Here is a 23,823-nt window from a genome sequence, read left to right as displayed (position 1 = left end):
TCATAGTTTCTAAGCTCACCACCTTTTACATTCACAGAATATTTTTAAAAACCGACCTGTTCATTTTTTTTTCTTTGGCTCCTACAGGCTGAGTATTGAGAGTGGTATCTTGGCTCTTAGTTCTCTCCTTTCTTCCCTCCTTCCTTCCTTTCTGGTTTTTTTTTTTTCTTTTTCTTTTTTTAAGATGAGGTTTCTCTGCGTAGCCCTAGCTGTCCTGGAACTCACTCCGTAGACCAGGCTGGCTTAGAACTCAGAGATCCATCTGCCTTTGCCTCCCAAGTTCTGGGATTAAAGGTATATGCCACCACTGCCTGGGAGCTCTTAGCTTTTTCAATGTTAGAAAAAAAAAAATTCCCTCTACTTGGATGGGTTTCACCTGCCAATGCAAAGACCTACTAGGATTGTTGGTCAACAATCTGGAGGCACTGTCATATTATAAGCACACAGCCCACACTTAGCTATGATCTGTGGCGACCATTTTTTAGGCCAGCACCACCCTTTTGAGTGCTATGAAGCTAAGAGTAACACGAGAAGACTGTAAGGGACCATGTGTAGAGCCTTCTACGTAAGAATTGAAAAACAGGCCTGAGTACCCTCTCCACTGCTTATGAAGTGCTACCTGAGTGGTATACTCAGCTTCTCTAGGGCTGCCGTCACTCAGCCACCCATGGAGGTGTCTTCTGGTCTCATCGGGCTCCGAGGCCAATTGGAAGAATCAGATGAGCTAACTATAAAAGGATGCTGTGAGCTTTGAATCACTTCACAAAGGTACAGGATGACCCGTGCTCCTCTCTGACTGTCAAAGTCCCCCATAACAAAGTCACAGAAAAGAGGTAAGTCCTGCACCTCGATTCAGGCAGAGCAGAGCTTGAGGTCTCCAGTACACAGGACCCCTCCCTCTTTCACACCCTTACTGACATACTGGAAGACAACCTGGAAACATAACCAGTAACTCGTATTCTGCAAGGAGACACTACTACTGCCTGTTGACAGCTGTCTCTAGAGGGCATCAGGAGCAGCACACCGAAGCTGTCACCAGAACATCCATTTATACTACTCAGCCCATCTGTAGAATACTGGTTCACTTCAAGTTCACAGTTATACCATCTGCATAGGCTCAGCGAGTATGGAAATATATACCCAGGCAAAACTAAACCAAGTACCACATAAATCAACAGAAAAGGAGGTTTGTTCCTGAGTACTTTTTAAAAACAGCTTTGTGGAGGTATGATTTACCTTCTAAAATTATACCCACTATAAATATACAGCTCCATGAGCTTCCATACATTTATACAGATGGCCAATCATCTTCCCATCACCCAGATTCAGAACATTTATATCAAACTGAAGCCCCCCATTCTTCTCCCACCCCAAAGTAACTCCCCTGTCTGTTTACCCATGAAGCTACATGTACCATGATCCAGTCCTTTAGGTGTTGGCTAGTATCTCACTGTGTGTTTTGTACTTATACTGACGAGCCCTTAGATTACATCCAATGCACTATTTTGAGGAAGTACTATGAATAATGCTATGATCATTCATACATGATATTTGTATGTACATGCTTTTTTTTCTCTAGAAACAGCCTAGAATTGCCAGGCGACATAATTAATTGTATTTTAAAAGTCCCAAGTAAGTGCTAAAATGTGGTTACGTTAGGGTCTAGTCCCAGAGCTGCAAGAGGCATTACAAAACACGGAGTCTGCAAAGGGTAGAGTTGCTTAAACATACTAAGAATTCCAACTCTGGTACTGGCCACTTTCCTGTATTTTTGTTCTGTTCAAGACAATAATCCTTGGTAGCACCAAAAAACTTGAACTTTTAATTTATTTGATTGCTCCCAAACCAAGGTTGTCCAAGGCAGAGAATTTCTCAGATAATGAAAATATTTTCTTTCTTATTCAAGGAGAAACACCCCACCCCCATCCCCACACAAAACACTTGATTTTCATTCTTCATCCCTGCCCCCACTACCCCATGTTTTGCTAGAGGTCAGGGTGGTAGACACTACACACTCTAGGTTATGTGTTCTACCACTGCACCACACCACTATTTCTGAGAAAACCCTTGCTCTCCTTTCTGTGCCTGTATTTGGAGAATACAGATGTGCAGGCTTCTGTACACAGGAGAGGAAGCCAGAGGATGACACTGGGCATCTTCCTGTTACTCTCCACCTCACCTCCTGAAACAAGCTTTCTCATGGAACCTGGAGCTCCTCAGGGTTTAGGTCAGGCAGGTCAGCTGACTAGCAAGTTCTTGGGATCGATCAGTCTGTCTCAGCTCACCACCTGGAGCTATGTGCAGGTGCAGCTATGCTCAGCCATGCTGAGGATTCAAACATGAGGCCTCAAGACTGCCTATCAAGTGCACTTAGCAAATGAGGCATCTCTCCAACTCCTACGATCTTATCTTTAGTTGAGATTCTGTAGATGTGCCACATTACAGAGAGAGTGATGATTGAGACCAAAGGGTCGTCCTGCTGCTACCTGAGTACCGTTCTGTGGCTGTTCACCCTGGTGTCTGTTCTGGTGGGATTCTGTTTTACCTATCACCAGCCTGGAAACCAGCTTACAGAAATGTCTCATGATAAGCATGCATGACACAGGTAAACAGGTCCAGAAAGAAACACAGCAACTACACGACAGGCAAAACACTAGTGTTCCCACGGGGGCTGCTCAGAAGGTTGAGATGGACTACAGTGCTTTCTTGGATAGCAAAGGCTGAAGGATACCTTCATGGAGGAATATTCCTTTGTCCATCAAAACAACAGGCTTCAGAATACCCCTGAACCACACAGAAGCATTTATATTGTTCTCAGTAGCCATACGAACAGCTCAAGGAATAGATACCTTCAACAATGAGTTGAGGCAAAAACACTTTAAAAAAAAAAAATTAGAAGTAGCCTGGGAATATATACATTAGAAGGATCACAGGGATAACATAGTCATTTCCAATCTCTGCCATATCCCAAAAGTATACAGAAATATTCAGAAAGTTACTCAAACTTATACCTGCAACTCCCCCCCACCCCAAGTTTACTGACTGACTTGAAGTGAGGTGTAACCTGGTGAAATACTGCAGGGCTTCCCTTCCCCCGTAACTGTGATGTATCACACTGGGAAACACTGGGGGAAAATTATCTTAGTGAAAACTGACAGCACCCTGAAATTAAATGTCGGACAGCTCTGCTAACACACCTCTCCTCCAAAGCCCCAGTGTGTCCCAAGGCTTACCTAAATGATAACCTCCACATCTGCGTGCAACCGTGCCTCCTGTAATTCTAGTACTGCCTACCTCCCCAAGAGTTATACATGAGACAGGCCCAGATGTCACTCTGTGCTCTCCCCTCCTCTGTCCCTGTGCTTTCTAGTCCCCCAAACCCTTTAAGGCCAGCTCTACTCTGAAGCCTGTGTGGCCTTCTCCACCAGAGTCTTCCTTTTGGTGCCCAGAGCACCTTCTTTCTTCTCCCCTGGGGCACTCTGAAAGCTGTGCTTGGCACTGCCTGCGTTCATCTGCTTATCACAAGCCTTTCCTTCCTTTATTGAACAAATGAGGAAGAAGTGAACCGGCTGAGCTTAATACTACCCAAGGAGAGACAAAGGTGAGTTACTGCTATGGATGGCCCCTCAAACGGCTTTGGATTTTATCACAGGTGAAGGGAGGCAGACCAGAGAAAGCTACTACTGAAGATCTAAGAGTCTCAAATGTCCTAGTCAGAGGAAGCCTCGAAGCAAGTGGCTTTCAACCTGTGGCTCGAGACTCCTCTGAGGTCGAATATCAGATATCCTGCATTTCATGTATTTAGACTACAATTCATAACAATGGCAAAATTATACTTATGAAGTAGCAATGAAGGTGTTATGGTTGGGGGTCACCACTACACGAGGAACTGTATTAAAGGGCAGCAGCATCGGAAGGTTCAGAACCACTGCTCTCAAGAGCAGTCTCCTGGCCTCACCTGCTGTCCCCTCCCTTCTCAAATGCTAACAGCAGGGTGGGGCGTCAGCTTTCCAGGGAAGCTCCCCAAATACCAGCATCCTTAAAAAGACTTGGCTGGTACTTCACATCTAAGTTTCAAATAATGAAAAAATAGGCTATAAATATTCTTGGAAATAAAAACCAGCCTTCAAATTTCAGCAACATCTTAAGTGTATGATACTTTTAGTTAAGCCATAACGGTAAGATAATCATACCATGTAATAATCCTAATAAAAATAATCAAAGCCTCCTTCTGACTTTCTATGCCTATCACTTGCTCAGTGTGAGAAAAGGGGGTGGGGGGAACTTATCCTTAAGTAACTAACAAATCTGACAGCTACTAATCTGCCAGAGAAAAATTGCTTCCCGATGTCAGGGATTCCAGAGCACAATCTACTGAGGGTGGGATGGGGGGGGGGGGGGGGAATTGATGAAACAAAACTGAATTACAGTTCACTTTAAAATTTAATACAAGCGACAATGAATTAAGGGTGTCCACAGTCTCATGTAGGTGGAGGCCCCGGAAGGACTGTCACACTCTGGGCAGGGAACCTGGCACATGCCTTGGATTTGCAAAGAGAAGATGTTTTTCTGAAGCCTCTCTGTTCTCAATGGGAAGATGGGGTGCTTTTCAAGGACAAGGTGAGAAGCTCTGCTTCTGGCTGTACCAGGAGAACTAGGACGGAGCTGGTGTGAGAAAAACTGGAGGTTGTAAAGAAACCTCATCCAGATACACTAGCAAAGAAGCCTTCACGGATCTTTCCATCACTGTCTTTCTAAGGGAATTGATTGCTTAATTGATACATTTATAAAATTTCAAAGCACTGACTCAGAGCTACCCTAGAGCCATAGTAAATGTCTGAAGGGGCCAGCAAAGGCACAGGCAGGCCGCAGTCTGGAGAGAAGCTGTACACACACACAGTAAGTACTAGCTCTACCCTCTGCTGAGAAACCCACGGTTGCTTTAAAACCCAGCTTGTAAAGCATTGCTGTGCAGAAGGCACAACCCTACCAATACTCCAAATCTTGCAAGCTGGTCAATAAACAAATGCTGCAAGTTAATCAATGTACAAGCGCTGCAAGTTGAAATATCTTTGTAATAAAATGAACTGTCTGTACTTTGCAAGTCTTTCTGCTTCTCTGTTTGAAAAGGAGATGGCTCAGGTATCAGGTAAACAAGTGCTTGCTGTACAAGCACAAGGACCTGAGGTCCACGCCCAAGAACCCATGAATCTCAGCACTTGGAAGGTGAACACAGGGTGTCTCTGAGGCTTGTCAGCCAGTTAATCTACAAACTGGTGAGCTCCAAGTTCAGTAAGTGACACTCTTAGACAAGTAAGATGAAGAAAGACACCCTATCTCTCTTTTACCTTCACTGAGGTGGGCATAAATATACACATGCATACAAACTCAATACACACACACACACACCCAGAGCACATTAGGCTGAGGCAGGTCAAGTGTCAGATAAATCACGATTTCTCTTGGAGTTTGGCACCACAGACAGACTGCTGTCACTCCTGCAGGAAACGTTCCCTGGGAATACCTTTGACTATGAACTCAGCAGCCTAGCTTAGACTCTGTGGTGGTTTAGATGAGAAATGTAGTCCATGGAATCACGTATTTGAATGCAGGGCTCCAGGTGTTGGTGCTATTTGGGGAGACTGTGAAACCTTTGGGAGGTACAGCCTTGCAGGAGGAAGTGCACCAGGAGTGGGCTTTAGGAGTTCATGGCCTCACCTCATTTCCAGTCTGCCTTTTCTGTCTCATGTTTGTACTTTGAGATGTGAGCTCTAACCTTTTGTCTTGCCTACTTATTGCTATGCCTCTGCTAGTGTTACAGACTCTCCCCGTTATAAGATCCTTTTTTCCCTAAGTCATTTTAGTCATGGTGTCTTAGCACAGCAACAAAAAGTATGCAACCCTTGATGACTGTACCTTAAGAATGAAGACACTCATTTTCCAAGTTGGCAGTATCCTGTGAGTGGCCAAATCACAGCTCCATACAGGACTGAGAGCAGGAAGGTAGGTGACCACTCAGACAGCAGGAGCAAGCCCAGGGTTCCTCCTTTATTCTGATTAACAATGAAGGGCTCATATTTGAGTATTGTGATAGTTTGCATATTCTTGGCCCAGGGAGTGGCACTATTAGGAGGTATGGCCTGTTGGAGTAGGCGTGGCGCTGTGGGTGTGGGTTTTAAGACCCTCATCCTAGATTCCTAAAAGCCAGTATTCTGCTAGCAGCCTTCAGATGAAGATGTAGAACTCTCAGCTCCCCCTGCACCATGCCTGCCTGGATGCTGCCATGTTCCCGCCTTGATGATAATGGATTGAACCTCTGAACCTGTAAGCTAGCCCTAATTAAATGTCCTTATAAGAGTTGCCTTGGTCATGTGTCTGTTCAAAGCAATAAAACCCTAAGACAGGTATGTAACCCAACTAAGTTTGAAAAGTACACTACTCGGGGCTGTGAGCTGGCTCAGCCAGTAAGGGTAAGGGCAGCTGTTGCCAGGAATGAAGAGCTGAATTTGAGCCCCAGGACACACACGACAGAAGGAGATACTGACTTCCACAAGTTGTCTTCTGACACACTAACTAACACACATGCACACAAACACTATTAACTCGTTGAAAGAAGCAGCACACTGAAATTCTGTGAAAGGGAAATACAGAGTGCTTACCCTTCTAGCTGTTCCTCTCCTAAGATGAGACGAAGATTCTTCAGGAAAGACAAGGAGACCAAGGCATGGGAATGGCGGATCTTAACGTAGCCGGTCACTACCTCGATGAGCCCCATGAAGTTCTCCAATTCCGAGGCAATGTTATCTAGAGAAAAAGGACTCCATGTCACCGAGTGAGTCTTCCTCTGGCCAGGTGGCACACTATGCTTAGATTCATACACACTGGTGTGGAGGCAAATGGGAAGCAGGTCTTGTTTGGGGGAGCACAGTGAGAAGGCTGGCATGGGACCAACCATCCCTGTCATCCACACACAGTCTCCACTTTGCACAAGCTACTCGGGGACAAGGCCTCTGGGGCGGGACAGCAGACTTCTAGGAGGCTGGCTGTTGAAGCTGCCAAGCTGATCATCAGAACGTGAAATCAGGAACGCCAGGCTGCTAGTTAGCCCCAGCTGGTAAACGGAGGGAAGGTCCTTTAAATATGCTCTGTGACAGGCGGTCCTGGCTCCTCCACAGTGCCACAGCAGGACCAAGCAAGCCTGTCCCAGTCTCAGTAAGGATGGCCGTTGCTTGACCTGTAGTTCTGTATTTAAAGACTCGATCTAGGGCTGGAGGAAAACACTCCACTGTTATAGCAATGATGGTTGCAGGTAGCTGATTTACCTTTTCCACCACTGAGACAGGGTTGATGTTGAACCCCTGATCTCCCTGCTTCCCTTCCCTGAACACCTATTCCTGGCCAACAAGTAGTTTTGTTTTGTTTTTTAAAATCATTTCTGCATCTGTAAGTTTTCTACTCTGTTCACAATTATTTCTGTAACCAGAAAGTTGGCAGGAAAAGTTGCTACGGCAACAGGACACAGAAACAGTGAGTTTTCTTTTATCGTGCTTACCCACCTTTCACATAGTAAATAGGAAACATAAACTTTACTTCAGTTCATGACAAAATTCTAAGACTATAATAAAATAGGTGAGGTCCACTGAATGAGATTTTACTATATATGATTTTTGAAGGTTGATTTAGTGAAAGAGTCTCCTTTGGTTTGGAACACAGAAGAGGACAAAGCCTTGTACTAAGTCCGAGCCTCGCAGAGTCCCTTCATTTGCAATATAAATACAGTGCTCCCTGTATGTAACGGCTACAGGAAATTCAACCTGGAAAAAAGAATGGCTGCAGCTAGTTCTGTTTTATTCCCCAAGAACTGAACCTAGGACCCCTGTGTGCAAGGCAAGTGCCCTGGCTGTCCTGAACTCTCTATGTAGACCAGGCTGGCCTTGAATTCAGAGATCTGCCTGCCACTGCCTCAGAAGTGCTGGGACGAAAGGTGTGCGTCACCACGTCCAGTAAGTAAATCTTCTTCATGGGCTGAATTTTCCAATCATATTTATATCCCATGACAGAAAGATATAAAACAGTAAGGCTTATGAATTTTAAAAGGCATGTCCTAGGGATGAATAAATTCAAAGAAAATGAGCAAAAGTACCATTTGGTTAGTATCATAAAGATCAGCATTCTTGTGTGGGGCACAGGGCGCTCTCCATGGTGGAAGGATAGGGAATGGGCAATAAAAACTAAGGACTTATAAGACAAACAAACAAACATAAACCCCCAAGCTTACAAAGAAACCACTACCACCACCAAAACAAAAAACAACAACAACAAAAAAAAAACCCAAGTAAATCCTCAAACCAAAAAACACCTTGTTTCTACTACCCCTACACCCTAAGAATGTAATTCACTTATTTAATATATACTTAGGGGAAAGCAGTCCACTAAATAAATGAATAGGACACTTTTTCTCTGAAATAAAGAAAAACTTTCTTTCCCTAAAGCTTTACCAGTAAAGATTAAAATAAGAGTCTTCTGCCTATAGTATTTTACCTCATGAAACTACTAGTAGCTCAACCTAAAGGTCCCAGTAGCAGGAATTGAAGGCCATATATCTAGAGTACTTTCTCTGTCAGTCAAAGACTAGAGAGAAGGTTGCAGGGCTCTGCCACCACTGATGAGAGATGCTGTTCGCAAATGCAGTTCTGAAGCAACATATCAGGAGCTCTGTCTATACCAGGTGAAAGGTCTGCAGGCTCGGACCACAGCTTGAGGTGTGGATGACACATCTTTCTGGCTCTTCGAAGTAAACTAGGAGATTACTTTTAAAGATTTCCTAAAAATCAATTTAGTAAATCCTTCCTTTGCTTAGTCTCAACAGAGGCAAGTAACTCAAACTCTCTGGGCTTACAGAAGTGTGGACTCTGAGGCAGCTAGCACGAGCTGGCTCATGGGTCTGAGCCATCGGGTTTGTGTGTGTCAGAATAGGCCTTTCCTGCGTAAGATGTGACTTAAAGAAGATAAGGGTTGATCCTCTTTACAGGAATATATTCTGGGCTAATGGCTCAAACATTGACTGCCTTTCAATCTGGATTTTATGTTTCAGAGAAACCCACGGGAGAGACGTCACACAAGAGGCTTACTTATACCCCATGCTGTTTTTCTAAGCCTGTCTTCTGGTTGTGACTAAGGGGACAGAGCCAGGAAGAGCATCGATGCAAGTAAACCAAGCGATCCAGGCACTGGTCTGGTGAGGTGGAACACTTACTGCCTCGCCTGATGTTAATCAGCAGATTGCCCTTCAAGATGGTGCATCCTTGGAGCATTTGAGCAGAAGTAACCGAATCGATGGTTTTTGTTTTCTTTTCTTCATCACCGCAAACTTTGGGGCAGGGGCCTTCGCAGGGAATACAGTACATGCTGGTGAAGATGAAGAGTGGATGAGAAACACGGAAGTGAGTTCATCTTCTTGCATAAACAAACCAAACAAAATGGAAAAGTACGGAGGCTTTTTGCTTGTTATCACAGCAGCATTTCATGAAAGAACCATGCTGAAACATCCAAAGGGTCACACAGTATTTCCTACTCAGGGCAAGCCATCCAAGCTGCAACCACACAGAGGGAACACATACTGTGGAAGAGGAAAGCATGTTGCTTGTTTCTAGACAAAATATGTTATCCATGCAAGAAGCATGTGGGTATCATAGGCTTGTGACTAGGGAGCCAGCTGGTCTACCTGGGAGACGTAGACTCACAGGCACTCTGGGGCTATGGGAAAGAAGAAGCTGCTCTCTGATGAGACCCTTGCCTGCATCCCAGAGAAGGCAGGGAAAACTGGCAGAGGTAGCAGAGGGACAGCGGCAACTTTGCCACTAACAGGATTCTACTTCCCAAAGCCCAGGGAGGGATTCCAACAGGCACCTTGTACAGTGTGGGTTCGTTATTTTCTTGGTAAAGCACAGGTGAATTTATATCTTGACAGTGCTTTGCAGAAACTTGTAAACTGATCCAAATGTTGTTTTGTTGCACATACAATAGAAGCCAGGAACTTCCTCAGCTCTGTGATGAAGTCCTGGTCCAAATGCTACCCTCAGTGCCACACACAACCAGAAGCCAGAAGCACTGGTGTGCTTCCTGCTTACTGACCATCATTTAGGAAATGGCAGAGAAAATGCTAAGTCTGGGGCTACACCTTCTGAGATCTTAGCTATATATAGAATCAGGGCCAAGAAGCTAGGTTGATTTGTGAATGAGAAAAATGACCCAATCTTCTGGAGTGTGTGGGATAGCCTTGTATTCAAACTATTGCTCTTAAATGAACCTGTGAAACTTCATGTAGAGGAAGAAAATCAGGATAAAATTATAGCTGCTTTTACTAAAGTCCTCCATCCTTTCCCAAAATACTATATATAGTTTTTGTTTTGTTTAAAACCTTAATAGTTCTCTGTTATCTTCCTATTTCCTATTAGGGAAGTTGGGGCTGAGGTTTTCATATGGTCCCATGGGAACTGGACCTGGCTAGCCAAAGTGGGGGACATTTGGATTTCTATATCACATGCAACATGCCTGTGGTGCTGGAGTAAGAATGGCCCCATAGACCCATGCATTTGAATGCTCAGTCCCTAGCTGACAGAACTGTTTGGGAAGGATTAGGAGGAGGTGTGCCACTGGGGTAGGCTTTAAAGCTTCAAAGACTCAGGCTGAGCGCTCAAGTATTTCCTTCACTCCACCATCTTGGATCCTATCCTTTGAAACCATAGCTAAATTAAACATACTGTTTTATAAGAAGCTAAAGTCATGGCGTTTTATCACAGCAAAAGAACCTAAGACAGTTCTCATTTCTAGCCTGGAGAGGGGTCTCCTGAACTTTCTTTGTGCTCTGTCTGTTTTTCTAATTTAACTACACACCACATAAAACCCAGAAACAAACAGAAACATATTTTGTAGTAACACAGAGCTGCAAAGACAGCACAGAGCACCTGTGTACACGTCACCCAACGCTCCCAACTGCTGCCACATCCAACGTAAAGACAACACTGACCTGGCACGCGTGTGGGGTTCTGTGCCTTTCTCCATCTGCCTCGACAGATCTGCAAATTCCCTACTGCAGTTGAGATCCAGGGCAACTTCAACGCCACAAAGTCCTCCTGTGTGTTACCCATCTGTAGCTGCCCTCTACCTGCCACAGACCTCACTATCCCAACTCCTGGTAACTGCTAAGGTGTCTTCCACTGCCACTTTGGGAATGTTACATAAATGCCATCATACAGCATATGACTTCTGAGGTTGATATATTTCCCAGTGTACAATATCCTTAAAGTTAAATCTTTTTTTTTTTTTCCTTGCATGGTAATGTTCAGTGAGTGGGTCTGCTTTACTACTTATTTTGCAGGGCATCTGAGTTGTCTTCACTTCATGGTATGACAGACAAAGAGGCTACAAACAAGTAAATGTTGAGGGTCAACATGACTATGCTTGTTCCTTCTCCATTTTTTTTTTTATTCAAGTGGAAAAACTGGAACCAGCCCCACCCCCTTTGTTAAAATGTGAGGAATCATTTAGCAATTGAAAACATTTCTATAAAAACATGTTCTGATTATATATTTATAATATAGTTTAAATTTATATAATATAGTTTAAATTTCCTAAAATTCACTCTCGTACAGACAGAGCATAAACAGTATTTAAAAAAATACTTTCAAGTAAGTGCTAAATAGGCTTCAAAGGCTGAGAGAGGTATTATTATTATAGAGACAGCTATTATTTCTTGATAGTGTTTTACTTTAAAATGGAAAAGTCCGGCAGGGAGCAGCGGCCCAGTGCTTTAAGACCACACTGCAGGAAAAGAGACCCAAGTCCTATGAATACATAGCATCCTCACTGTGTGTTACAGGACAGCTGAATGCCTTCGAGTACAGAGAGGAAATAAACTTGCAGGTCAAACATGATATAGCGACCAGCTCTCCCTCTTACTGGCCAGCTATCCCTCGCTGTTCCCAGATCCAGAAGGAAGGCATTGTTGGGACTGTGACTGAGCACCTACCACTGGCAGACCCTGGTGTTTGGCTCAAGATATGGACGAATATCCTAAGACTGATTATTTAGATGCAGAACATCTTCAAAGGCCCATCTTGTAATAGCTTACTCAACAGTTTAACAAGGTAGTGTCTACTGGGAGGTCTGCCTGTCCTTGGCACATGCCAAAAGCAATGGAACCAACCCCTCCAAACCCTCTCAAACCAAGAGCTAAAACCAATCTTCTCCATCTACTGCAATAACTACTACTTCTCCTCCTCTTCTTTAAAATCTGATCACCTCAAGTATTTTGTTACAGTAACAGAGTTGACTAACAGAGACTGCCAACACATTAGTGAAAAATGGCAGACTTATTTTTAGTAGACTATATTATACAATTCTGAGCCACTGTAGTCCCTGGCTTAATCATTTAAAAATATTTAATCTTTTCCTTTTTGATGTGATAATGGTGCAGAAATTAAACAGGTAGGAATTTACTTTCCATCTTAGCATTATGAAAGAAAAATTAATCTTTGGTTTGATCCAGCAGTCAGCTTACAGTTAGACATCTCCAGACACTATAGCAGAAATGGAATCTCCTTTTTGAAGATGTGTTGAACACCTTTTATAGAAAGTGACTGTAGCGAAACTATACACTTTGTACTTAACGGAATTGTTAGCAATGTTGGAGACTGGACCTAGAGCCTTCTATGTGCCAGAGATTGGATCTAGGACCTCCTATAAGCTGGGGTCTGGATCCAGGGCCTCCCTAAGCTGGAGACTGGATCCCACAGGTTGGGGACTGATGTGAGGACATCTCACAGTTAAGTGTGAACAGTCTTCTGAACCTCCTAGTTGTATTTTAAGAGGTCCAGAAATGTGTATGTGTGTATAGCACAGGAGGCAGGGAATGAATTACAATGGAACTGTCCCCCTAAGTCCTCTGCTCTGGTCAGAGGCAGAAACAGCAAGCCTAGACCTCTGACCGTCCTATGTTTCCAGAGTTATAAAATCCTGTCTTTTCCACAGTGAAGCCTCAGAGTCCAGGAAGAAAAACCAGTGGCTATAAAGATGGCGAAAAGCTTAGAGAAAGGAGGTTCTGGCACAAAACATGGCTGACTAGACTACTAGTTCATGCTCAGAGCCCAGGCTTGCACCAAGAAGTTGGAGACCTGTTCCCAGGCCTCAGGAGTGTTGGTGAGGGTTGTCTTCGCTCCCTCTCAGACTGCCAAAGCGTTCACTGGCCTAGAGTGGCAAGCTGGGAAGGAATATCTGTATTTACAGTCTCTACAGCTCACACTTCAGTTCTGTAGGCACAGGGGAAGCAAGGCTACGGGAGCACCTGGCCAGCAAGCTAATTTTTACTCTTCAGTGCTAGCAAGGCGATCTCAAAGGGGGAAAAAAAAAAAAGAAGCAAGCCAACAAAGAAAAAAGGAAACAGACCCACCACTCCAAGATTCTCATTCAAACAAGCTCGGCCACCTCTCTCTAACAGACCCATCTGATGAACTCCTGGGTGGTCCTACACTTAGGAGATAGGCAGCAGAGAACCCTCCAGAGTCTGGGGACAAGAGCCACTGACCTCTGAGTGCTGTTGCGGATGAAGCCTGAGGGACACTCCTGCATGCACTCGCCGTCGTGGATGACGAAGCCATCCGAGTCACTGCTTTCGGCGTTGGGGATGTTGGCGCAGAAATCTCGGTCCACACAGCGCCAGCCCTCGAACCTGTAGGTGCCAGGCGGGCAGGCAGGCACGCACACGCCTTTGTAGTAGTAGTGTCGGCAGGCCACACAGGTTGTGTTGTCGTCAGGTGTATGGCAGCTGCCCAGGCACTCCGGGTGGCAGCACTCGTTGTTCTCCGTGCAGGCTCGCTTCCCGCACACACTTGGGCACACTGTGGGAACAGAGGGAGAGAGGGTGGTGAAGATGAAGGATTATACAGCTTCCCCTGGGTCATCTGTGACCACCACCAGCATGGTGTACCAGAGATGGGCTAGAAAAGCACACCTTCTCTGAAATCTGCATAGATCTTATCATCTGTGAATTCCACCTGTGTAAAGACACAATACGCCCCAAGTCCATTCTCTCCTTTAGACTCGTGGTTTGCTATGAGATGAGCTATTAATATCTAACACCCATGACCTCTTTTAATCATCTGTAAAATGGGGTGGCCACACCCATTAAAAGGGTGCCGATGGCACTGGCGAACAGAGAGAAATATAGACAATATGGGCCACTAGGCTATAAAAGGCATGGGCGGCACTACGTTCTTCAGCCTTCCTTTTGTATGAGAATTCCATTCTAAGACCCCAGTGGATGCCTGAACACAGAACACTGGCCAGTGCACACCACCGCCGCCCCCCACCCCATACCCACACAACAGTGATGAAGTGAGGAGGTATAGCAAGTATTGTGATTTGAAGGAGAAACGTCCTACACAGACAGGGTCACGGATGTGAACAATGGGCCTGTGTTGGTGGTGGTCTGTTTGGGAAGGTTACAGAATCTTTAGCAGGGAGCATACTGCTGGAGGAAGTCCTTTGCTGGGGGTAGAGTCTGAGGTGTTACAGCCTGGCCCCACTCCCTATTTCCTGTGTGTGGGTGGTCTTCGATCACTTTGTGTTTCCTGCCTGACAAGCCTGAAACCATCTTTCCCCACTGCAATGGACTCTGCCCCCTCTGGGACTGTACGCCAAGATAAACCTCTATCTCTAGCTCTACTTCCTATCACCGTATTTTATCCCAGGAACAGGAAAGTACCAACTACAACGAGACTGGTCAAAACCTCTAGGTTACAGCAAACTATAACCACACCATTTACAAAGCACCGCGTGGCTGTGGCCTCTCTCTTCTCAAACTCCAGAAAAGGAAATCAAGGCTATAGAGGGGATACTCTTTGCACAGAAGTAATTATGGGCTCTAAAGAGGAACAAGCTACCATCGAGGCACCACGAAGCTTACAAAAGGTCTTTGGTGATGCCTGTGTCTGCTTGTACCATCTTAAAGCTTTCACCCCAGAAAGGTAAAGACAGCAACTTCTCTGTGCAACACAACCTTCAGATCACAAGTAAGTTGTTAGATCAGATGGTTCAGGATGGTAGAACACAGGGCTCCTGCATCTAGGGACTACCTACTGTAGGCCTTGTGAAGTTAAAGGCCAGGTCCAGTAATCACAGATCTAAAATTCACACCTAAAACAGGTACTCTGCTAAACACTTCTATAGATGTGTCATAATGAACACACACTATCGCCTGATCCTTACTTGTGAACAACATATAAGTAAAAAAAAGAAGGAAGAAAGAAAGAAATCTGGTTAGCATTACATGTACCCTATCGAGGGAGGGAGATTGTTTGGAAATATTACAAAACTATATAAATATGTATATTTTAACTGTGATGTAGCAATGAGTCAAGATTCCACGTTTTTAGTATATAAAAAAAAGCCACACTAAAACCAAAACCAAGCAAATAAGCCCCAGTAACCACAGATAACATAACAAACACGCAAGTCCATCTGCCCCCAAAATGGCTGTTTTGCCAATCCTTCATGATGTGGTCTCTCCCGGATTCTTCCATGGGTGTATGACTATATATACTTTTGTGTGTGTGTGTGTATGTGTGTGTGTATATCTATAGCTATAGCTATATATACACACACACTACTGAGAAAGCACTGGATAGACCTGACTGTGGATACTGCCACCATACAGCAGTCCCATCACATCTCACCATTACAGCCATGTCCCAGCATCAAATACACCCTCCATGCCCACACATCACTGTTCCATGAGCACAGTCATCTTTGTGGGCACCTCTGAATGCCATCAGGATCAGTGTTCAGAACTGACTGCACTGAGTCAGATGTTCTCTGGAGTCTTACACCAGTCTGTCTACACAGCTGTAAGTCGCATCCAAGAATTCCTGTGTCACTGCACTTAACAACAGATGCCAGAATGTCAACACTTAAATCAGTAGCATCACCCAGTAAGGAAACCAGAGTTCTCATGACAGTGCCAAGGCTAAGTAATCTTGCATTTTACTCTAAAGTCATCCCTCCGCAGAACCATTTCTCCTCCCTGGTTATTTCCCTGTGTAGGAGTTTTGGGTATTTGGCTGGGCATGCTGTCATCTCTTTGGCCTCCTAGCCTCCACTGTGGCTATAAAGTGCCTGCTATGTCTTGGGAAGTTCCATCCCATGGGCTATAAGCAAAAGTTTGACTAGAGCAGCCTGGAACATTCCTTTTAAAAAACACATTGTGTGCCATTCTTTTTTTGCTGGCTGGAACACAGAAGTGATGCACAGATATTCATGTGGCCGTCTTGGAACATGAGGCAACATGGTAAGTTCAAAAAAACTTGGCTTCTCAAGATGGCTGGTGTCACATGACCAGTGGTTCTCAACCTGTGGTTCGTGACCCCCTTGAGGGGGGCAACATATCAGACATCCTGCATATCAGACTCACGTACATTACGATTCATAACAGTAGCAAAATTATAGTTAATGAAGTAGCAACAAAATAATTTTATGGTTATGGGGTCACCACAACATGAGGAGCTAAAGGGTTACAGCATTAGGAAGGTTGAGAACCACTGCTCTAGACTAATACTTCAGCTGCTGACCTTTGAGCTTCTTCAGGTGAAAAGAAACCAACTTCTATCTATTACATGCAACTGTACTATCTGCATGGAAGACCTATCTTCAGAGCCACACACCAGAGGAGAAGGAAAGCCTTCTCAGCTGGCTTCTGACATTCCTTTATTGTAACTAGCTTCTGGCTGTTTTTGAACATCTATTCTAGCTCACGAACAAACAGAAGTTAATTATCTCTGGTCACACCAAAAAAGGAATAAGCTGCAGGAGTCCCTAATGTCAGAATACACACACTGTCTACCACAGCACTTACCTTGAAGACAGTAAAATGGAGTTCACTCATTTATCAGCCTACCATGTTTTTTTTTTTTTTTTTTTTAGCTTCACACACTACCATTGAATCTTTCACTCAAAGACATTTAAAAAATGGCATAGTTGATGATATGGTTTGATGACTTAATTAAATATATGCATTGCACAGATTATGTCAAGGTTTGGGGTCTAAACAAGCACTGAAGTTGTTTGTGTTAATTTTGTTTTTTTAATCTGTCACTGACAGAAGCCAATGATCCATTCTGCATTTACTTATCCACCCAGTATTTACTAGATGTATGCTGCACCCGTGTGCCAGGCAACTGGACATCCTGTATAACTGCACAGTGGCAGTCCCTGACCTCAAGGAAAGAATACCACACCAGGGAAAGAGGAAGGACCAGGCACTTGGTGTTCCTAGTACTGCGGGTGCCTGGAAGGATCTCCAGAGACAGACTGGCACTGAAAATGGAAGGAAAGTACCAGGAAGAAAAGGATGGAGAGGGGCATCAGGACCACCCTTCAAAGAGCATCTCATATATAAATACTGGCTAGGATGCTGCTGGGAACAAAATGGACCAGCTAAGGGAAGAACCACAGACACACCAATCGATGGATAGCAGAGAGTTGCTCAAGGCTTTAGGCAGGGGTTAGGTTTTCACACTAGAAAGGTCATCATGTTGTATAGCAAAGGCATGATAACCAGAGTGGGCAAGAGGACAGAAGAATGGCCAGAGGAGAGAAATCTGCTGCAGAGTATGCTGTCTATCTGTGGCTCACACAGAATATCAGATCCACAAAGTTCAATGTAACTAGCTAAAGGCTCCCTGGTGCAGTCGTCCCAGCCATCTGCCAGCACCATGCTCTATGATCAGAGAGAAAAACCGATTAGGTATCTCACTGATATCAGCAGTGATTATTAATGGGGACCAAACACTGACTTTAATTACTTACACAGGAAAGAAAAGGACATATCACAATAGATAATAAAGTCAAATAGACATGTGGTAGTAAAAGCCCATACCATATAAACTCAGGGGAAAATAACCTTGTACACTGTCCTGAATCAGTTACCCCCAAATGTAAATGCTACATTTTCCCAGGATGACAAAGAGAAATAGAAACAAATGCTTGACAAAAAATTTGTTAAATGAGAGACATGTTGAGCCCTGTTCCAGGCCTGTGATGGGAACTTCTTCCCAATCAAGAATGGTAAAGTTAAAAAACACTGTCTTTATGGATAGAACTATTCTTTTTGGCAGATACCAGATCAATGGGCCCCTTAACATTCAATGATGCCAACTGTGAACAAATGCATCTCTGATATCCTGTGGGTGGGTGGGATAGAAAGGGGTATGCAGAGAGGAAGAGAGACGATGGAGGAAGGCTATCTTGCTTGCTAGGGGACCAACTCCAGAAATCTGTATGGCTACAGGGAGGAAAGCAGTGTTCTGCTCTCTCTGGCACAGAGGATGCTGGGAGGCAGCAGGAAAACGCAGGGTCATCTGGGATTAGAGAGTCCTGGAGCCAGCCTCAGAAGCCTGCTGTAAATTTTGTCTCATCTCGATGTATATAAATATTATTAGTGTTCAGAACTATTAAGGGATTTCTTGAAAAGCCCCAGGCAGCTCATCTGGCCAGCAGAAGGATGGCTGCTCTCTACAAGTGCCAGAACTTAAAATTTAGTGCAATAACCAAAGTAACCAAATTTCCAATTACAGCACCATTGTGGGGGAGGACCTCTCCCCTGCTCCGGAGGAAAGGCACATGGGCATGGTCAAAGGGCAGCCCAACCTGAAAAAGGGGAAATGGAGGCTGTGAACTAATGCACGGTGGCAGGTCCATGGTCAACATGCATACAAAGGCCACACATTTTAAAACTCCTCTTCATTTCTTTAGGAGAGAAAAACACGCCTCGCACATTGGCCCTTAGCTCTTCCTCCCCAGGGTCCTTGCATTTATTAAGTTCTTTCTAATTTCTCTTTAGCCTGTGTTTTGCTTTTGTCAGTAAATTCTTTAATGATCGCAAGCTCTGAGAAGCTGTATCTTTGGAGCACACAATGCTGAAGTTCCTTGCTACAGGAGCCTCAACTTTTCACAAGAAAAGAGGGGTCCCTTGGCCATTGTACTGAAAACTTAGTTTTAAGCCAAATGACTTCTGAGGGTTAGAACTGGTCTGTAGATGTCCCAGCAAGCTAAAGCTTCTGAGTCAAACATAGAATAATTAAGAGGTAACCAGACGGCAGAACAGGAGGATAGAAGCATTAGACAAGAAAGTGGAAAACACTGGTGGGAATGCAGAGGCCAGTGAGGTAAGGGGGAGTGTTAGCCAGGTGCTCTGGATAACTGTCAGAGCCCCTGGGGAGTAAGGCTCTGAATATCAAATTCAACTGTAATCCAAACTCCAGTATGGAGTTAAAAAGTCGTTTGTTATCAGCCTGTAAGTCCCTCTGGCAAGAATCCTCATGTTCTTTGGAACCCCACTCCAAGGATTTCCATGGGGTTCCCCAGTTCGAAACTGAGCCAACAAGACCTGTCTGGGCTCCAGTGGCCCAGCTCCAAAGAAGCCTTTCTCACTTCCTTAACCCAGCCAAGAACTTTATGGAGGAGGTGGATAAGCCTTGAATGGACTTGTGGCTGATCTTGGGGGCACCCTGCCCAGTACTTGAACAGCAGAAGCTTCCTCCATCCTTCCTTTCCTCTTCCTGTCTTTCTTCTCCCATAGGCTTAGATGGGAGTCGATTTGGTCTCTTCTAAGGCAAGAGGAGATGTAATACTCAGGGCCATAACAATAATAGTGTATTTGTTTGTAAAGATTTACAGATTTTATTTTATGTGTGTGAGTGTTTCACCTGCATGTATGTATGTGCACCACTTGTATGTCTGGTACCCAGAGGTTAAAGACGATGTCAGATCTGTAACTGGAGTTACAGATGATTGTGAAACAATCATATTTGTGCTGGGAACCTAACCTGGGTCCCCTGTAAGAACAACAAGTGTGAATAACCACTGAGGCACCTCTCCGCTTTCCTGATCATGTACTTGTAGACTTCAAGTCCAACCATGGTACCCAGGACCCAAGGGCACAGTATAACCAAGGCTGGCCATACCTTTTGTTTTGTTCTCAAATTAACCAGCAAGGAAGTGGCTCATGATGTTCTCATGCCTTGCTGCCTTTCAAGGAAGGCAGAGATGGACCAGGGAACCCAGGACTCCTCATAGTTTGGATGGAAGTTCCAGTTTTCAAAGAATAAGCATCTCTATTGACAGGAACTGTGCTTGACTGAAGAGAAGGAGCAGGTGACCCAAGGAGGGAACAGGGAGAACAGCCTAGCTGGGGTCTGTGCTGTATCCACCATGCACCACAGCACTCTCAACTTATTAGTCTTCAACCTGCCCTCCTTTTATCTCTCTTCACACACCTTTCCCTACTCCAATCTCCCCAAACAAAGGCATTACTATGACTTCACTGCATCTCTGAGACAAAAATTACATATTGCAATTTGGCTATTATCATGGTGATAGACAGGAAATCTAACTCCACTTCCTTTGTTGAAGATAAGGCCTTTGAGAGAAAATCAGGATTGGATTGAGTCACTAGGGTGGGACACCACTGTGGTAGTAGTGGCTTTATCTTATATAAAGAGACAGAGATAGATAGACAGACACAGCGAGCAGTCAAGCTCAGCAAGTGATGCCTTGGCCATGTCACAATGCAACAGGAAGGTCCTCATTAGAGGCCGTTCTTGGACTTCTCTGTCTCCAGAACTACGAAGAAAAGTTATTTTCTTTATAAATTATCCAGCATCAGGTAAGAAGAGTATACATCATAAGAAATTAATGGTGAGTGTTGCTTCTTAGGCTCAGAGAACCACTGGGTTGCATCCTAGCAAAGTCTGCAGCCTGGTGGAAAAGGCTTCATGTACAACATCAAACTAAATAGTGACACACACACTCCAAGGGGAGGGATCGAGGGTGGGAGACTCAGAGACAGAGAGTAAAGGTGAGGAGGAAGGACAATGTTTTCTTCAAAAAGAAGACAAGAACCTAACATGCTTATGGTCTTTGCAACGTCAAAAGGAGAACTCCACTGCCTCACTGCTGAGCAAGCATCTAGAGTTTAAAACAGTGTCTAAGCAAGTCTGCCTGGAAGACTGTAGCCCCTACACAGTCCATTATACAGCGAAGGCAAGTTCATGTGGTAACCAGTGTCTTAAAAGCCCAGGCCCCCTCCCCCCAAAAAATCACCTTGATAAAAGTATTCTCTGCCTAATGTCAAAAACCAAACCAAACCAAACCAAACCACACCACACCAAACCAATCCAAACCAAACCAAAACACCTCCTTTTGTGTAAGGACAATAGGCAGATCCAGAGGAGACATCATTTTAAGCCAGAATCCAAAGCTATTTCAGTTTCTGTTTGAACAGAAAGGCTGTAACAGATCAAGAACTTCTATAGAAAAAAAGTAGCCCCTGAGCAGAACACTACTGGAGCGCACGGCAAGCTGGATGAAGAGAAGACAGGACCACATCTTTTTTGACCTGTTTGCATACTAGTCATGAGAGCTCCTAACATTTCCAGTATCTGATGCTCCAAGTCATTCTTTCCTTACTGACTTTCAAAGGAGTTTCAACCTTGCTTGCTTCCTAAGGTGAAGAACCCTGGACAGTGCACCCACACTTGGGAAGTTTCTCCATTCTTGGGGAGTATACAGAGGATTACAAGTCACATACTGTTTCTCCCCTGGACTCCCCTTTGGCCTTGTTCTTTTCTTTCCACACCTTCAAAGTTGCAGGCTGCTGCAGGTAGCATGGTCCAGTCACAGATGACCAGAGTCACAAGCAGGTCCCCATCTCAATTCCAAATACATCTGCAAAGCCCCTAGACAGTCTTCCAAGCAGCAATAGGGAAGCCCACTGCTTTGCAGGCAGTGCCCCTCAATGGCCAGACAGCACTGATCTGGATCTGGTTTCCCAGGTGACCTTCCTGTAGAGCTCACTCTCCAAGGCTTCAGAAGGTCGGGCACGTGGGAGCGTAGGGCTGCTCTCTCCAACATGCTTGCAACCCTATTCTAACAACACAGGATCATTTGAACAGTGTGGAATATGCTGAGACCAAAAGATCAACTGTGGTCTGCCACTGCTAGGGCAACTTACTCAGACTCAGATCTGAAAAGTAAGGACATGTCCATACTTAGTGGACTCATTCTGAGCCTCTAATCACTGAAATTTCCCAGGTCATCCTTTCCACAAGTCTCTCTTATATAATTCCAACTTATACCTCAGAGGCAAAATACAAGACTGCTTATTAATATGGAGTTAACTTTCAGTGTTATTTCCCATATGCCTGATGATACTTTAAGCATGTTATTTATATACGTTATTTAATCCTCCTAACAATCACAAAGGGCAGGCATCCTTCACTTAGAGATGGCCAAACTGGTGACATCAGAGAGATTAAAGAACTCATGCAAGGAGATCAAGCTGCTGTGCCGTATGCTGGGCGTCACACTCAGAGTCCCCAACAGATGACAGCAGCCTCTCCACACATGTTCCCATCGTGGTGTGGTACCACCTCTGAGCATCTCTCCTGTCTGAAAGGCATGCTGCAGGGGAGTAGCTTTTGTACTATTTTTCTTTTTTAAGCATGCAACCATAAGGAAGAAATAACTACAATCCTAGCACCCTTTTCTACTACTCTCTGAGGTATATCCCTCAGTCTAAAGGACAAAACTAAGAAAATACACTGAAAACCCTCCCCTACTCACCTTACAAATGATACTAGAGAAATAATATATATCAACTCAGTTTCCTCTGTTTATTGAGTTGCAGCCAATGGAAGTCTCATGGATATTTTTTTCTGTCACAAATTTAAAAGGCTAGATTTTTTTTTCAAAGACAGGTTTTTTCCTGTATATCCTGTATATCCACAGATCAGGCTGGCCTTGAACTTAGGGATCTGTCTGCCTCTGTCTCCAGAGTGCTGATTAAAGATGTATGCCACCATGCCTGGCTACAAGGCTGGATCCTGCTGGCGTCTCCAAGAGCCACTGCAAAGTTGCACACTAACAGAAAAGCTTCTCTCCTGAAAGATGCATAGTGAACATGGCTTATCTGATAGGAAATGACTGCGGTATCAGGGAGCCAGACCAACAAGACCCAAAAGACTACAGGCCCCTCAGACTCAGCTCCGTCCAAAGGAGTGCACTCAATGCAGTACACAGGGTGGCAGTCCTTTATCAGGGTTAGGTTTTCAAATACCCAGAGACAATATTCCGAGAGGTAGTCATGGCATCCTTCCAGGAGCCTTGCTGTGTCACAGCTCATGCCTCACCCGAGAGCTGCTCCTCACCAAGCTTGTAAACCCACTTTAAAGGCACAGAAGCATTCTTTACTAATTCATACAGTTTAGTATGAAACTTTATCGTGAAAGAAAAAAAAAATCTGAGTCAGGGCCAGTGAGATGGCTCAGTAGGTAAACACAACAGCTACCCTTCTCATGGCTGTTCAATCCCTGGAATTCACATGGTGGAGGGACAGAATCAATTCCTACAAAGTGTTCTCTGACTGCTGCATACATGCTGTGGCTTACGTAGGAATCTCCTCCCTCGATAAAATGTCTAAGTCAGGGAACAGTTCAGTATGTCCTCCTCTCGGGAGAGCACAGTTTGAAGGCTCAGAGAAAATAAGCGAGGAGCATTGCGCAGTTCAGGACAGAAGGTAAGCCACAGAGTTCAGCTGCTGAAGCATCTGGGAACATTTCATTAATGAGCAAAAGAAACAATCGCCTACTGACAGTGCCCACGGGATCACTGAAGCCTCGGGAACCAAGCAGTGCTGGGCAGAGTATTGAGAAAATAGGAAAACAAACACTGCCAAAGGGGTAACAAAGGAGCCAGAGGAGGGAAGTTATA

The 23,823-nt window shown here is 44.6% G+C and overlaps 1 protein-coding gene across 2 annotated transcripts in view; it reads right to left on the bottom strand.

The window, feature by feature from the left end:
* The window catches only part of Igf1r (insulin like growth factor 1 receptor), a 279,402-nt gene that overhangs the window by 54,308 nt on the left and 201,271 nt on the right, over positions 1-23,823 (bottom strand). For both annotated transcript variants that reach the window (XM_034512795.2, XM_034512804.2), the window contains exons 3-5: positions 13,586-13,898; positions 9,257-9,408; positions 6,660-6,804 (exon numbers count right to left, since the gene is read on the bottom strand). In XM_034512795.2, the coding sequence (XP_034368686.1) occupies positions 6,660-6,804; positions 9,257-9,408; positions 13,586-13,898 (610 nt within the window). The remainder of the gene's footprint in view (positions 1-6,659; positions 6,805-9,256; positions 9,409-13,585; positions 13,899-23,823) is intronic.

The sequence above is a fragment of the Arvicanthis niloticus genome, chromosome 1 (assembly GCF_011762505.2).
Source record: "Arvicanthis niloticus isolate mArvNil1 chromosome 1, mArvNil1.pat.X, whole genome shotgun sequence".
Classification (NCBI taxonomy): domain Eukaryota; kingdom Metazoa; phylum Chordata; class Mammalia; order Rodentia; family Muridae; genus Arvicanthis; species Arvicanthis niloticus.
The sequence above is the reverse complement of the archived record's forward strand: the minus strand, read 5'-3'. Positions and strand labels throughout refer to the sequence as shown.